Below are 13,263 nucleotides of genomic sequence, written 5' to 3'. Positions count from 1 at the left end.
TTGAGTTGTGGTGCTGGCGAAGAATGCTGAAGGTACCATGGACTGCCAAAAGAACTAACAGATCTATCCTGGAAGAAGTGCAGCCAAGATGCTCCTTGGAAGCGAGGATGGCCAGACTTCATCTCACCTACTTTGGTCATGTTGTCAGAGGAGACCATTCCCTGGAGAAGGATGTCATGCTTGGTAAGGTGGAGGGTCAAGGAAAGAGGGGAAGGCCTTCGATGAGATGGACTGACATGGTGGCTGCAACAATGGGCTCAAGTATAGTAAGGATCATGGAGCTGGCGCGGGATCAGGTGGTGTTTCGTTCTGCTGTGTGTGGGTTTGCACATTTGATGGAAGCAACTCAACGGCACCTGACAACAACATAAACAGTGTTGGGTTGATTTGACATCTACATGGAAAAAATGAATCCCTACCTCACACTATAAACAAAAAATAACTCAGAATGGAGGATAGACCTAAATGTAGCTAAAATAATAAAACTTCTAGGAGAAAATCATAGTTGGGTTTAGCAAAGAATTTTTAAACACAAAAATATGAGCTATAAAAGAAAAGAAATTGGTAAATTAGGTGTGGCCAAAATTCAAAACTTGCTTCTCAAGAGTTATGAAAATGAAAAGTCAAATTGCCTTCTATGGAAATGAAAATGAAAATTAATTGACATTGTATGGAAATCCAAATTAAAACCACAATGAGATACAACTACATATTCACTAGAGTGGCTAAAATTAAAAAGGTTTAGCATACCAAGTGTTGGCAAGGATGTAGATGAACAGGAAATTGAATTCACTGTTGGGAGATACAAATATATACACCCACTGCTGTCAAGTCAATTCTGATTGATATCAACCTCAAAGGGAAGAGTAGAACTGCCCCATAGGGTTTCCAAGGCTGTAAGAAGTTTTGCTTATCATATGACCCAGCACTTGCACTCAGACATTTTCTCAAGAGAAATGAAAGCATATGTCCACACAGACTTGTACACTGACATTCCTAAGTTTTATTTATTATAGCCTCAAAAGTGGAAATAACCAAATTTCCATCATTAGAATGGAAAAACACATTATGGTTATTTCTATACATTGGAGTATTACTGATCAATAAAAAGGAATGAACTATTGATGCATGCAACGTGAATCTCAAATTATGCTGAAAGAAGCAATTGGGGGCGGGGGAATACATACTGTATTAATTCCATTCCTATAAAATTCTAGAAAATCCAAACTAAACTATGGTGATAGAAACAGAGGAAACTTCTGAAAGTAATGGATATTTTCACTATCTTGGATTTCTCATATGAAATTGTCCATTTAAAATAATGCAGTTTATTTTTGTCAATTATACCTCAATAAAACTGTTGCAGAAAAGTTTCTAGGAGGTAGTGCTACTATGAGGCTGTGCCCCAGATTGTGAGCTCCTCTGGATCCAGGTCTGACCCCTTGCAGGAGGCTGGATTGACTGGCAAGTCCCCAAAGAGGCCCAAGTGTCTTCTTCTTCTTCTTTTTCAAGGATCTCAGCTCACTTCCATTTACATATTCATTACAAGTGTTCTCTACTCCCAGGTGTCTTTTTGTAAAAGACCTGTGGGGTCAGAAATCCCAAGTGGATATGATGGTAGTTAACTAGGTAGTTCTGGCAGGCAGGGCTGACTTCATTTCCTTCCACTGCCCCAACACAGGGTGTTATCGTTTAAATATAACAAACTCTGCCCTGCTTCTGGGAGCTCTGGTAGTGTAGTGCTTAAGGCATTTGACTGCTAACCAGGAGCCTGAGGGTTCAAACCCACCAGCCACTTCTTGGAAGGAAGATTGGGCAATATACCTGGTTTTAGTTTGGTCCTGCTTCTACCCCACATACCTTCATGTGGCTAGGAGTCTCCTGATCATTCAGATCTTAGCATGAATGTTAACTGACCTCACTGAGCACTATGTCTAAATTAGTTCCTTCTTTCGTCTGCATTTCTGTTTTATTTTCCTTACTGCATATATCACAACTAAAAATTCTTATTCATTTAGTTATTTCACTTTTATGGTTCATTTGCTTCCTCCCTTCCCATGCTGTTGGTGCCACACCCATATCTCTTTTACTGGTAGTGCACCCACCCCACAGGTGCCACAACTGGTGACTGATAACGCACAGCTGCTCCTGCTAACAACTGACTGAAAAGGTAGCGAGGAGGGTACAAAAGGCTAGCCCTCTTGCCTTAAACCACTGCCACTAATTCCAACTCATAGTGATCCTATAAAATAGAATAGTAAAATTACCTCACAGGATTTCCAAAGCTGTGAATGTTTACGAAAGCAGACTGCTTCATCTTTCTCCCACGGAGCAGCTGGTGGGTTCAAACCACCAACCTTTCAGTTAGCAGCCAAATGCTTTAACCACTGCACCATCAGAACTCCTTGGCTCACTTGCCTTAAAGGCACCGAACTCTGCAATTCAACTTCTCAGAACTCCCTGTGGGATCAGGCTGAGGCTAGTCTCCAGTTCAGACTACATTTTTGTTTTAGCTTTTCCCCCAACCCTGTCCTGCTTCCCTCACCCCTTTCTCCTAAAAACCCACCTCCAATAAATCAATTGCTTTCTAGGGAATGACCTATGAACCCTACATCTTCTTGTTCATGCCCCAGAACAAATTCCCATCTCAGGCTCTGCTTATGATCCATTCACCACCATCTCTCTCTCCCTCTCTATCACTCTCTCACATACACACACATACACTCAAGAATGGTAGCTTGATAAGGGAATATCTTTTTTACTTCCTTAGAACAATGCCTGGAATACGATAAATGCACTGAATGAATGAGGGGAGAGCCCACCATCTATTTTACAGTTCAGCTGACAACACCCCTGTTGTGCTGGGATAGAGGCATTATGAGTCATAGCTGGTGGAGATGAGCTGAGTGGTCCAGAAATGGCGCTAGGCCTGGGACAGCAGCTTGGCACTGCCACCACATCTTCCAGGTGAGGCACAACATGCAGTGAATATTTGTAGGGAAAGGTCGTCCAGGAAAACCCAACCTCAAGGGTGGGTCTGGCTCTACCTCTTGAGTCCTCTGTGGGCTTCCAGAAATGATCCTCCTGAATTAGATCTAGGTGATGGTACCACCCTGCTAGGTATGAAGAAAAGTGTATGTTTAATCAACGGAGGCATGACAGAGGTAACCCTACCTCAGTTCTTTCACATTTCATTGTGCATGGGGAGAAGAGGAATTTTGAAAAGAATCCATTATCCACTTTCTCAGACAACAGAATAAGCACCTTCTGGGAAGGGGGTGGTGGTGGCTTGTTACTATCTGAACTTTAGCTTCCTTGAGGATGCATTTGGCTTGGGGCAAAAGTCTTGTCTGGTCTGTACAAACCCTATTACTTTGAGCTCTAAGTGTAGGTCTTTGCCCATGGCACATGCCGCCAAGGTGTCACTGAGTCCAGTGGACTGTGATGTGCACACACTTGTCTTTCTAAGTGGACAACGAACATTTTGAGGGTGGGCACTGGTGGTGTTAGGACCCTCTACCCAGACCAGGGCTGGCACAGAGTAAAGACTCCAGTAAAGACTCAAATAACTGAGTGGTGAGGGCAATAGTGGTATAGGTTATGCTAGACATCCTACCAGATACTTTTCAAAGTACAGGTCTAACCCTGGATTCAGCAGTTTCTCTTACCTTCAGAATGAAGTCTCAACTTCTGAGCCTGTCTGCACAGTACCTTCACAAAATGCAAAAAAGGTCACATAGGTCCACCTTTTCAGCTTCCTCTTCTGTGATCCAAGCGCCCTACATCAACTCTACCTCCAAGTTCTTCCTTATATGGGGAAAATGCAGTCTTACCCAGCTCTTCACTGTTGTCTAGAAGTGGTCCTCCGTACCCACCCCTCAATACACCTGGCAAATTCCTACTTATCCTTGAGTCTTTGGGGAAGGTGGTTTCAGCGAGACCGCAGCTAGTGAGTATGCAGGGATGCCCTGAGTGATCAACAGCTGATCAACCCCCAGCACCACCAGCAGGGCTAAACCTTGACCATGCGGCCTCACGACTGTAGGGGTACAGACTGCCCCGCTCACTTGGACTCTTGCCCTCCCCGCAGTGCCCCTGGCTCTCCTTCAGCATTCCGGACACAAGGGCTCTCGAAGCAAAGGCGTGGCCCAGGTGGCCAGTGCCCCTACAGCTCCTCTGGCCTCCTGTGCACCTGACTTGGCTGCCCAGACTCCGCCCTGGAGATCTTTGGGGCTCCGATCGCAGGCCCAGCTGGCCGCTTGTGGGCGCAGCTACGGCAGTTTTGGGCCGACCACTTTACCCGGCGCTTCTCGCCGCGGCGGCCACCACTACGCCACATGTCCTCCATGTCCACCTTCTACCAGCTGGACCACCGCGTTCGCCAGGCCGAGCTGGGCCTCTGCTACGGCGCGCCACGCACGCGCCTTAGTGATGAGGCTTTCGTGTTCCGCGGCGGCCGCTGGGCAGCCGAGGGTTCAACCGGGAGGTCGCGGCCGCCGCTGCCCTCCCCGCCAATCTCGGGCTTGAAGGCGCACGTGCAGCAAGTCAAGAGCCAGGTGCTGTTGGAAGAGAACAACTACCTGAAGCTGCAGCAGGAACTTCTTATGGATATGCTGACTGAAACCACAGCGCGCTTGCACGTACTAGAGAAGAAGCTGGACGCTGGGGGTAGCGGGTCTGTCGGGCCGCGCGCCTGGAAGAAAAAGCTGCACAAGCCCAGGGCGTCGGCCGCGAGCTCATGATCAAGCCGCGCGCTCGAGGCTCGGTGACGCAATAAAGCTCTACCCTACGCATCGCGCCTAGTTCCTTGTCGTGGCCCCTGGTGGCTGTGGGTCGAGCCCTTCTACCGCCTTGAATGTCGGATTCGCTGGGACTCTTACTCAGGTGCAGGCCAAGCGCTGATCTGAGTTCCCGGGAGATAGGCCAGGCTGTGTGCGTTCAAAGGCCATCCCTCAGGGCCGGTGGACACTGATCTGAGTGGCCTGTCTCGGGAGGGTGCAATGGGGGCGGTGGGCAAGGTTTCTGCGTGGCCTGTGGGAATCGTGGAAGTGGGAGTCAGGCATCAAAGGGCAGTGCCTAGGGGCATGACAGGTGGTGGTTCTCTGGGCCCAAGAAACCAAGGACGAGGTTCAGGGTCCGAAAGGCCTTCTTGGGTGCTCAGGGAATGGAGGGCGGTGACGCAAGTAGATTGGTTGTGTGGGTCCGGACTTCGCACTTGTCCTCTGGGACCTGGAGGCGCAGGGGAAGCATATTTTAAGACCCAAGAAACTATCCCAGAGAGGCCTTTCTCAAAACCTGGTCCTTTTTCTCGATAGAATGACAGGTCTGTCTGCTCCAGGGTACAAACCAGCACTCTGCAGGGGGAATCCAGTCCACAGATAGGTTTTGTTCAACCCCGTTTTTTTTTTTTTTTTGGAGGGGGTATGGCTATCTTTTTCCAAATTAGCCCACCACCGTTAAGATAAACTCATTGCTCCCTAGGCCAAACTCCACATTTAAAAAAAATTTCCATTAGTTGTCAAAATTAAAATTTTAGAGATTCCACATAAAGATACAGATTTCCTGTTTCTCTTGAAAAATTGGAGAGCTTGACCACCTTGGACCTTCATACTCAATAGTGGTTGGCTTCAGCCTATTGTGGCTGTCACTTGGCCAGCTTCACTCTTTTTCTACTGTAGGTGTCTTATTTTGAATACCCATCTTGATCAGTATTCTCTCCTGGGACTCTGATTTCCCTACTCCACACACATATATGCACATGTTATTACATAGAGTGTTGCTAAGGGGAATGTGTTGAACTTGTGGAGACACTGGTCCTTACAATCTGAAATCTTCTACTTGGAATGTAGGCAGGCAATTTAAGCATCCAAGGCAATCCATGCCCCTCTATAGGACTTGGTCCTTCTCTTTAATGTCATTGAGAAGTCTGAGAGAGAATATGGGTGTCCTGCAGCAACCTGACTTGCTTTCAGAAATAGATTGCCAACCCAACCAACCATCAGATTCTGACACATAACAACTGTACAGGACATTAGTAGAACTAGAGGTTACTAAATCACAATTTTGTATAAAATGCCTTATTAAATCTGCAAAACATTTCTTTGGACACTAAGCTTTAAAAAATGACATTGCTTTAGAGCAGTACTCTTGCATTATACTAATACTGTGTGTTAGTATAGATTAAGCAAAAATACTCCAAATAGCTATAATGGTTGTAAATAAATTGCCCTTTTAAAAATTTTAGAAAAATTGCCCTTTTTCTAGTAAAAAGAAGGAAGTTGATTTACATAAAAATGAAGTAAAAATTAAAGATAGTATGGGAAAATAGCAAAAATTATAAAGGTGAACCAAGAATGCTTAAAGTTTAGGGAATATTGCTTTGTCCACAGCACTTGAAAATAAATTGTGGTCCTAGGGTAGAGAAAACTATCTGTCATGCCAGGCAGGGGGCAGAAGGCCCCACAGTCCATGTATACCCTGCTTAGGGAGGTGCAGCCAAGTGGATTCAAGGCCCAAATTAAATGGGGCACGATAATATTTTGAGATATCTGACTTTGTTTTTTCTGCGATGGAATTTCACTCCCTGGCTTTGCCCCCTGATTGAGGCAGCCAAGCTCATTGCCCCAGGGAAGGGATGTGACAGAGCAGAAAGCAGGAACAAAAGACTCTTTGTGGCTTTTACCTCCTGCTCAGGAGCAGTTTTGCAAAAATATTTTTGGGTTTGAGTGGGGAGGTCAAAACGGCTGTAGATTTATGTGCAATGAAAGGAGAGATGAAGAGAAATAAGAGCAGAGGTAGTGGTAGGTCTCCTGGTCTCCCATCTTGGGAAAAAATCCTTTCTTGACAACACATTTCCTTCTAGCTACTGCTCCATTTCTGTGTTCCCCTGTATAACTAAACTCCAGAATATTTCTTATACTTGCTGTCTCCAATTCTTCCTCTCCTGTTTGCTCTTAAACCCATTCAATTTGGGATTTTTCACTCACCTTTCCTCCCAAACTGCTTTCATCAAGGACCCCATGCCCCTCCACATTGTTGGGTCCATTGGCCAATTCTCAGTCCTTGTCTTACTTGGCCTTTCTATGGAACAACAACAACATGGAATTAATTAACTCCTTCTACTGCTTTAAATATTTCCTTTAGCTTTGAGAACACTACACTCCCCAATTTCCCTCTGCCTCGTGGTAGCTGCTTCACTTGTTTCTTTTGCTCATTTCACTCAGTTTAATTTCCTTCAAATCTCTGCCTAAATATCACTTCTTTGATGAGGTTTCCCTAATGACCTTATTTAAAATAACATATCTTCTTCCCACCCCAACCAAACCAGCACAACTTACCTTTTCTTTATTTTTGTCTAGCATCTACCACCATTTGACATACTGTGTATTTTATTTACTTACTGTCTCCCTGCACTAGAATGTGAGCTCTATAAAAGCAGAAGTTTTTGTTCTGTTCTCTGTTATATCTGAGTCTAGAACAGTGCTTAGCACTTGTTAGGGGTTGAATTGTGTCACCCCCCCAAAAAAAATGTATGTTGAAGTCCTCACTCCTGATACTTGTGAATGTGACCTTGCTTGGAAATAGGGTCTTTAAAGATGTTATCATATTAACTGGTCCCATTCCCATCTGAGTGCTGTTCTTATAAAAGAGGAGACATAGAGAGACACACAGAGGAAAGAATGGTCATGTGAAGATGCTTCTACAAGCTAAGGAACACCTGCGGCCGGTGGAAGCTGGGAGAGACAAGAAAGTTTCTTCCCATAGAGCCTTCGGGGGAGCATGGCCCAGATGACATGCTGATCTGGACTTCTAGCCCCCAGAACTGGGAGCCTACACATTTCTGTTCTTTTAAGGCACCCGGGTTGTGGCATTTTGTTACAGCAACCCTAGCAGTCCCTGGGTGGTGCAAACAGTTAATGTGCTTGGCTGCTAACCAACAAGGTTTGAGTCTATCCAGAGGCACGTTGGAAGAAAGACCTAGAAATCTGCTTCTGAAAAATCAGTCATTGAAAGCCCCATGGAGTACATTTGACTCTGACACACATGGGGTCACTATGAGTTGAACTTGACTCTAGGACAACCGTTTACTATTTATAAAACTAATAACAGGTGTTCTCCCCAGCCCCAACCAAACCAGCACAAATTATTCTCTTTTCTCCTTTATTTTATTCTAACATCTATCACCATTTGACATGCTAAGTATTTTACTTAGGAGCCCTGGTGGTGCCGTGGTTAAGCTAATCAGCTATTAATCAAAGGGTTGGTGGTAAACCCACCAATTGCTCTGGCAATCTGCTCACAGCCTAGGAAACTCTATGGGGTAGTTCTGCTCTGTCCTATAGGGTCACTGTGAGTTGGAATCTACTTGACAGCACACCACCACCACCACATATTTTATTTACTTACTATCTGCCTCCTCCACTAGGATATAAGTGCCATAAGTGCAGAAAGCTCCATAATTTTTGCTCTATTTTCTGCTGTATATCAGTGTAGAACAGCGCTTAGCACTTATTAGGCTCTTTCTAAATATTTCTTAAATGAATAAAGGTTCATAAGAGACAGGGGTCTGAATCTTACTTTTTAGATAGATGGAGAGAAGAAGACAGTGTTTGGCCCTTGACATTGTCACAGATTTCTGAGCCCTAGGAGTCAAAAGAACTCTGGTGGCACTGTGGTAAGGCATTCAGCTACTAACCGAAAGGTCAGTGGTGTGAACCCACCCAACTGCTCCACGGAAGATGAGGCAGTCTGCTTCTGTACAAATTTAAAGCCTTAGAACCTTACAAGGGTCACTATGAGTTGGAATTGACTCACAGGCAGTAGATTCTTTTTTAGGAGGCAGGGAAGGAGTCCCTGGTGGGACAAACAGTTACATGCTCAGCTACTAACCAAAAGGTTGTCAGTATGAGTCCCCCAGAAGCACCTTGGGAAAAAGGCCTGGTAATCTACTTCCAAAAAATCCACCATTGGAAACCCTGTGGAGCACAGTTGTACTCTGACACACATGGGGTTGTCATGAGTCAGAGTCAACTCAATGACAACTGTTGCTAGGTAATTTGGAAGCTTGTGCCTGATGGTTGTTCTTGTATATGAACACATGTACCTTGTGCATCTGTGCACATGTGTGGGACAGAACTATTACAGAGGCCTGGTGGCAACCAGAGGAAACTATGGCAGGGACCAAAGATCTACTCGTGCCTGCTTGGCCGCTGGGAACAGTGCAAACAAGAAAGCTTGTGCTGAGGCAGGATAAGCAGAGGCTTGCAGGGCCATGGGAGCAGGATCACCAGAGGCTAGGGTTGGAGAAGCACAAGCCCTTGGCCTCTTGGGAGCCCTCACCAATGTTTTGTCTGTTTCTTTCTGACCCCTCTGGTCAGGTATCCAACCTGGCTCTAATCAGCCAGAGCTGAAGGAAGTTGGTCATCTGGACCCCTGTGCACATCACAAGGGCTGTGGGTAGGTATTAGTTTTCTGAGATCCAGCCTTTTCTCGGGCTACACCAGCAGTCCAACAGGCTGAGGTGCCTGCCCATCCTCTGGGAGAAGAGAAAAAGGGAGCAGGTGAGCTTGGGACTCTACAGAGAGAAAATGAAAACCCAGTCAATGGCTAGAGGTACACAGCACTGAGGAGGACCTATCTATGTTCTTAGACACAGAAGGTGAAGGGCAGCTGAGGCTGGCAGGGCTGGAACTCAAAAACCTTGAGTAGATCTTTAAAAAGACTTAAGAGGTATCAGCCAGTAACAATGTGTAGATATTGTTTGGCTCTTGATTCAAACAAACTGGAAAAAAAAAAAAGCTCATAATATTCACTGCTGCTAGGAATGTAAAATGGGACAACCTCTGTGGAAAACCATATGGCAATTCCTCAAAAAATTAAAAATAGAACTACCTTATAACCCAGTGATTCTACTCCTAGGTATATACCCTAGGGATCTAATAGAAGAAACATGAACAGACTTATACACATCTATGTTCGTTATAGTACATTCACAATAGCAAAAAGATGGAAACAACCTAAGTGCCCATCAATAGATGAATGGTGTGGTAGTTAAGGCTGTGTGTCAACTTGGCTGGGCTGTGACTTTGAATGGCTTGGCAGCTGGATGAAGTTATTCCCCATGATGAGATTGGATGTTGCAGTTACCTCCATAAAGGATTCATATGGTGGAATCCTCTGTGAGCAATTCATCAGTTGAAAGAGAGTTGCCTTCAAGGTGTGGCCTGCTTCCAGTACATATGGAGAAGCTTTGGGAAAGGTCTTTAGCTTTCTAGCACATTTTGAATCTTGGATTTGGCCAAGTCTTCATCTCCAGTTTCTGGACTTGAACCAGTGGATGGCTGTATTACCTGTTGATTTGGGGATTGTGCCATTTTACCTGCCAATCTTGGGTTCTTCAGCCTCAGCAGCCAGTAGCTGCAAGAGTTAGGTGAAGCCTTTAGCTCCAGTGGGCCTGGAACAAGAGATAAAGCTAAAGCCCAAGGTTGAAGAGCCTTCACTCAGCCCCTATAGCCAGCATTCTGAATTTGGACTTTTAGCCTCCTAAACTATAAAAGAAAAAATTCTTGTTTGTTAAAACCATCTACTTGTGGTTTTTCTGTTATAGTGGCACTAAAGAACTAACACAAATGGATAAACAAAATGTGATACACACGTACAATAGAATGCTATGCAACCACAAAGAAACATCTTTGATTCTGAGTCAAGGACACCCCCCCCCCAATTGGGTTTCCAAAGCTGTAAATCTTTACAGAAGTAGACTGCCATATCTTTCTCCTTTAGAGTGGCTGGTGGGTTCAAACCACTAACCTTTTGATTATCAGCCCAATGCTTTAACCACTATACCACCAGAACGCCTTCTGAAGGATGTTGTGTTCAGTAAAATAAGTAAACCACAAAAGAACAAATATTGCATGTTCTTAGGTTTATGAAATGACAAAAACAGGTATATATACAGAGACCAATGTTTATTAGCAGTTACCAGAGATGGGAAGGGGAGGTAAAAGGATAAATCATTGTCTTAGGCTGGGTTTTCTAGAGAAGCAAAAACAGTGAAATAGATAGGTAGATGACAGATAGATAAACTTCACTCAAGGAAATGTCTCATGCTGTTGTAGAGGCTGGTAAGTCCCAAGTCAATGAGTCAGATGTCAGGCTGGAGGCGTCTCCTAACTCATGTAGCTGCAGGAGCTTCAGGCAATACGGTAGGCTGTGGAGGCCTTGAACGAATCCAAGATTGACAGAGAAGATGACAGGCTGTTGGCTCATAGGCTATGAAGGCAATAATCCCACGATCAGCAAGCAATATGGCAAACCACTGGTTCAAGTCCAGAACTGGAGGTCAGATGATAATGAGCCAGATACAGGATCCAGATTGAGCAAAAAAGCTGGAGAGCTTTGGCAGGATGTCCATATATATTGGAAATAGGTTACACCCCTGAGGAAACTCCATTTCAACTGATTGGCTCCTCATAGCAGATCTCATCATGGGGGTAATCATATCAGATTTCATCATGGAGGATGACTACATGATAACCACTAAACCACTGAAAATCATGGACCAGCTAAGTTGACTCACAACCTTAACTATCACAATGATTTTCTAGATAGTAACCATTTTTTATTTATGGTGCTGGGAAAGGTAACACCAAATGTGGGTGAAGTATGCACAGCTTGACTAGTAATTTTGCATCACATACATAACCAAAAAACTCACTGCTGTTGAGTTGATTCGACTCATAGTGACCCCCTCCTTGGGTGTCCGAGGCAGTATCTCTGCAGAAGTAGGTTGCCCAATCTTCCTTCTGAGGAGTGGCTAATGGGTTTGAACCAGCAGCTTTCTGGTTAGCAGTCAAATGCTTTAGTCACTATACCACCAGAGTTTGTTCATACACACACACACACACACACATATATTTCTTAGACATAACCAGTCACCTCACTGGGTTAATTTTCTTGTTTTGAAGACTTAGGGTCATAGTTTCATGGGACAAGTCAGTCAATAGGTATAGCCTAGTTTGATGAGTAGTGTCTGGGGTCTTAAAAGCTTGTAAGTGGCCATCTAAGAGGCAATGATTGGTTTCTGTTTGGAGCAACAGAGAAAGAAGGAACCATGAGAATCAGAGGAGAAGCTGGACTACAGGACCAGCTGTATCCATGAACCACAGCCTCTACCTTGAGACCAGAACTAGATCGTACCTGGCTACCACTACCAAACTTTCTGATCAGGGTCACAATAGATGGATCTTGATAGAAAAGGAGAAAAATGTAGAACAGAACTTCAGATTTTCAAAGAATCCAGACTTACTGCCTTCATTGGGACTAGAGGAATCCCTGAGACTATTCCCCGGAGATACTTTTTAAGCCTTGAACAAAAACTATTCCTGCACTAACTAAATAGCAGGTTAGGACTGGCCTACAAGGTGAATGATCACACCAGGGAGGTGTACTGCTTTGAACAACCAACCATGGGAGATCAGAATGGCAGCATTTGCATAGGGAGATAGCTCAGAGGGCAGGAATGCATAGGAAAGGACACAGGGAAATGGTAACCGCAGGAAGTAAGTGGGAAGAGAGCTGTTACATTGTGGGGATTGCAGTCAATATCATGAAACAAAATGTGTATGAACTGTTGAATGGAAAATGAGTTTACTCTGTAAACTTTCATCCAAATCACAATATAAATAGCAGGTTAGCTCAAAAAGTAAAGAATGTCACCCTTGAGTACTAAACTCTTTTAGAAAAATTATATGTGTGAGACCAAATGGACAACGGTTCCTCAAAAACATGGCTGAGAAGGCTGGAGGGCAGTGAGAATAAGTCAATGGGAATGGAACAACCATAATGGAAATAATGAGAATGTTGATAAAATGTGAAAAATATAACATATGTCACAATATTATCTGTAGAAATTGTTGAATGAGAACCTGTTTTGTTGCACATACTTTCACCAGAAATATCATAAACTATTAAAAAACCAAACATTCATAAGACAGGGAAAGATAAAAATGGACTATCTGATGATATTACATGTTAAATTTTTGTAGATGCACTACATTAAGGTTAAGCACAAGAGTTAAAGGCAACAGAAGTAAATAGTATTACGTACACAATCTTGCAATAACAGTAATAAAAATAATCTGTGAGTGGATACATAGATAGGCAAGCTGAACAGGTGTGGAAAGGAGAATGGGACTTCATTCACAAATATATATATGTATGACAAGGATATTTCTACATATATATTTACATGTGCTACAAATA

At 44.0% G+C, this 13,263-nt stretch overlaps 1 protein-coding gene across 1 annotated transcript; it reads left to right on the top strand.

The window, feature by feature from the left end:
• Positions 1-4,025: 4,025 nt before the first annotated feature.
• CBY3 (chibby family member 3) lies at positions 4,026-4,742 on the top strand. Its single transcript, XM_007953432.2, is given in 1 exon segment — positions 4,026-4,742. A coding segment is annotated over 1 exon segment (717 nt).
• Positions 4,743-13,263: the final 8,521 nt, after the last annotated feature.

Source organism: Orycteropus afer, unplaced genomic scaffold, assembly GCF_000298275.1.
Source record: "Orycteropus afer afer isolate SDZICR_OR568_19922 unplaced genomic scaffold, OryAfe1.0 scaffold00393, whole genome shotgun sequence".
Taxonomy (NCBI): Eukaryota; Metazoa; Chordata; class Mammalia; order Tubulidentata; family Orycteropodidae; genus Orycteropus; species Orycteropus afer.
Note: the sequence above shows the minus strand (reverse complement) of the source record. Positions and strands in the feature narration are given on the sequence as shown.